This window comes from Cenococcum geophilum (assembly GCF_001692895.1).
Source record: "Cenococcum geophilum 1.58 unplaced genomic scaffold K441scaffold_55, whole genome shotgun sequence".
NCBI classification, from domain to species: domain Eukaryota; kingdom Fungi; phylum Ascomycota; class Dothideomycetes; order Gloniales; family Gloniaceae; genus Cenococcum; species Cenococcum geophilum.
In genome coordinates, this window is record NW_027137613.1 from 50,055 (window position 1) to 52,497 (window position 2,443).

General features: G+C 48.6%; 1 protein-coding gene across 1 annotated transcript; it reads left to right on the forward strand.

The window, feature by feature from the left end:
• The first annotated feature begins 618 nt into the window (after window positions 1–618).
• K441DRAFT_275080 (uncharacterized protein) lies at window positions 619–1,792 on the forward strand. Its single transcript, XM_067640900.1, has one exon. It carries the CDS (start codon window positions 736–738, stop codon window positions 1,447–1,449), a length of 714 nt encoding a protein of 237 aa, XP_067499047.1. The 5' UTR covers window positions 619–735; the 3' UTR covers window positions 1,450–1,792.
• The last annotated feature ends 651 nt before the right edge of the window (window positions 1,793–2,443 follow it).

A 2,443-nucleotide genomic window follows, 5' to 3' on the forward strand; every position in this document is an offset into this window, starting at 1 on the left:
ATTTACTATTTTAGCGGTAATATTTAAGGCAAAACGTAGCGGTAACCACTAGGCCGTTTATAATAATTTTGGCAGCATTAGAATCGCCTTATACAGCTCTAGAATATAACATTAGCCGATTATCTATAAAGGCATTAGTTTATTATTAATTAATAGCAGTAGGGTTTTAGGCGGAGCTTTAAAGGAGAGACCTACTTATTTAAGGTAAAATATAGCAGTAACTACTAGGCCGTTCGCAATAATTTTAGTAGCATTAAAATCGCCTTATAAAGTTCTAGAATATAACGTTAGCCAATTATTTATAAAGGTATTAGTTCGTTATTAATTAATAGCTAAAAATTTAGTATAGCGCATGAGTTTGTATAAGAATTACATATAAATTAGTATAAGGGACTAATAAATTTCCGAACCGTGTACCAGACGACAACAACATAAGATGATTAATCTGTTATGTAAGCAGCTTATGATTGGCTGATCCGAGATAAAACGGAATCGCGTCTGAGCCTGCTGAGGTAAGCGGGAAATCAACACCGACGCCGGCAAATCATTGTCCCGGCAGGCCTTGGCACGTCCCCTCCAGGGCTCCCCTCTCTTGACTCTACTGGCCCTCGATTCGCCCTCATCTCTCTTCGAGTCCCTGACCAGCCACTCTCTACCTGCCAACTCATCTATTTGCCCAGCAACCCGCGCACCGCCTAACGTTTTGCGCGCTGGGTCGGGCCTCGACCTATATATATGCCTGCGATCGTCGTCGCGCAGCCCAGCCGTAGCATCGCCCTATCTCCAGCCTCAGCGATCCCCCAAACTCGCCTCGGAGGTCACCTTCGATTTGCCATCCAGAGGAACACCCTCACTGCAAGGGCGGACAACGCGCCCGGCATATCCGGCGCACAAGGCACCGGCATTGTCTTTGGCGTGCTAGGGGCCGTCCTTCTATTCGTCATCTGGTGCTTCTGCTGCCGTAAACGCAGAAAGAAGGCCTCAGCCCATCGCGCATCTCCCGAACCCGTTCGCCGCCCTCGTCTTTCTCCTCGACCTCAACCTCCAAAAAAGGAAAATAAGGAAAATAAAGAGAAGAAGCGGAAAAAGGCGCCTGCTAGACGTGCACGGCAAGCACCTGCTCCAGCACCCGTTCCACAACCCGCTCCACCACCTCCTCCACAGGCTCAACGACCTGCGCGTCCCCGCCCTGCCCGAGTACGAAACTCCCGCAATGTACCTCCACAGCCAGAGCCACAACCACCACAGGTAGTGCCACAACCACCACCGCCTCCACCACCTCCACCTCCACCTCCACCAGAGCCCACGGGCCCGAGCGTTGCCGAGCGCATTCGGAGATTCATCCCTATGCCGGGCCAGATGATGGACTTCTCGCGCCCTCCTGAACAGCAGGTGTACATTGGCGATAGGATTACACGCAATGCTCAGGCTTCCGAGTCGTGGAATTGATTCGCATACCATTCAAACTCTGGTATGATTTTATGACGCAGAGTCGCTCAATACTTAAGAGCCTCTCCTGAAGCCACTTCTGAAACGTCTCGCGGTGACGTTAATCTCCAGTTTGTTCAATTCGCTCTGCTACTGTTCTCATTAGGAGGACCTACTGTCAACTATATTACGCCTTTTTTATTGCGGTTGGTCGACGCTAGTATATACTGTGCTCCTCTCTCAATCTGCATGAAATCTTACCGAACACCTAGTTGTGTTGCAAGAAGATCCTTGGTGCAGATGCCTCGATGGCGATGACTTAAACGATTCTTTTGCCATTTCTATTATCTTCTTCCATACCCTTGTTCACTACGTCTATATCGCCTTATAATCTCCACCTCAGTTACATTCGCCAATTTTGGTATTAGACTGCAGGGTATAGATTCTTCTATAATGGCTTGCCGCATGTATCTCTGTTCCTACTCCGTGGCCACAGGAATGGCCCGTCTAGAACTGTACTTTTAGAACTCCGACGAGTGGATGAATTGTACGACCATGCTTTCCATATCGTCCAAACAATCAAAATATATACCTTTCTGCCTCGTCTGCTTTCCAAATTTCAACAGTCGACTTCGTATTTCCTCGTACAGTCTAGCGACGAATCAGTCATACTTATCCCGGTCCGCGCATATATTATCGCAAGCTCATGCGCAAGACACTGACTTTTCGGAATTGCCCCTCCAGTGGACGAGCGTATGCAAAACTTTTTCTATCATATTAAAAGGCATGGAGCCTACCGTCTGTAGACTGTAGTAACTAATTTTCTTCCAGAATTGTCTTGGCCCCCGGTGACGTCCGAATCTGTCTCCAAATCTCCGCCTACCGCGAGAGTCGCGCGCTTACGACTACCGTGCGCCGGGTCGACGCCATCCTAAGCTTTCACCTCGTTGCTTCTATTCATTACTGCCGCTTGGCCGCATACACTCTAATCTCTCGTGTCTTCGTATCCTCACGC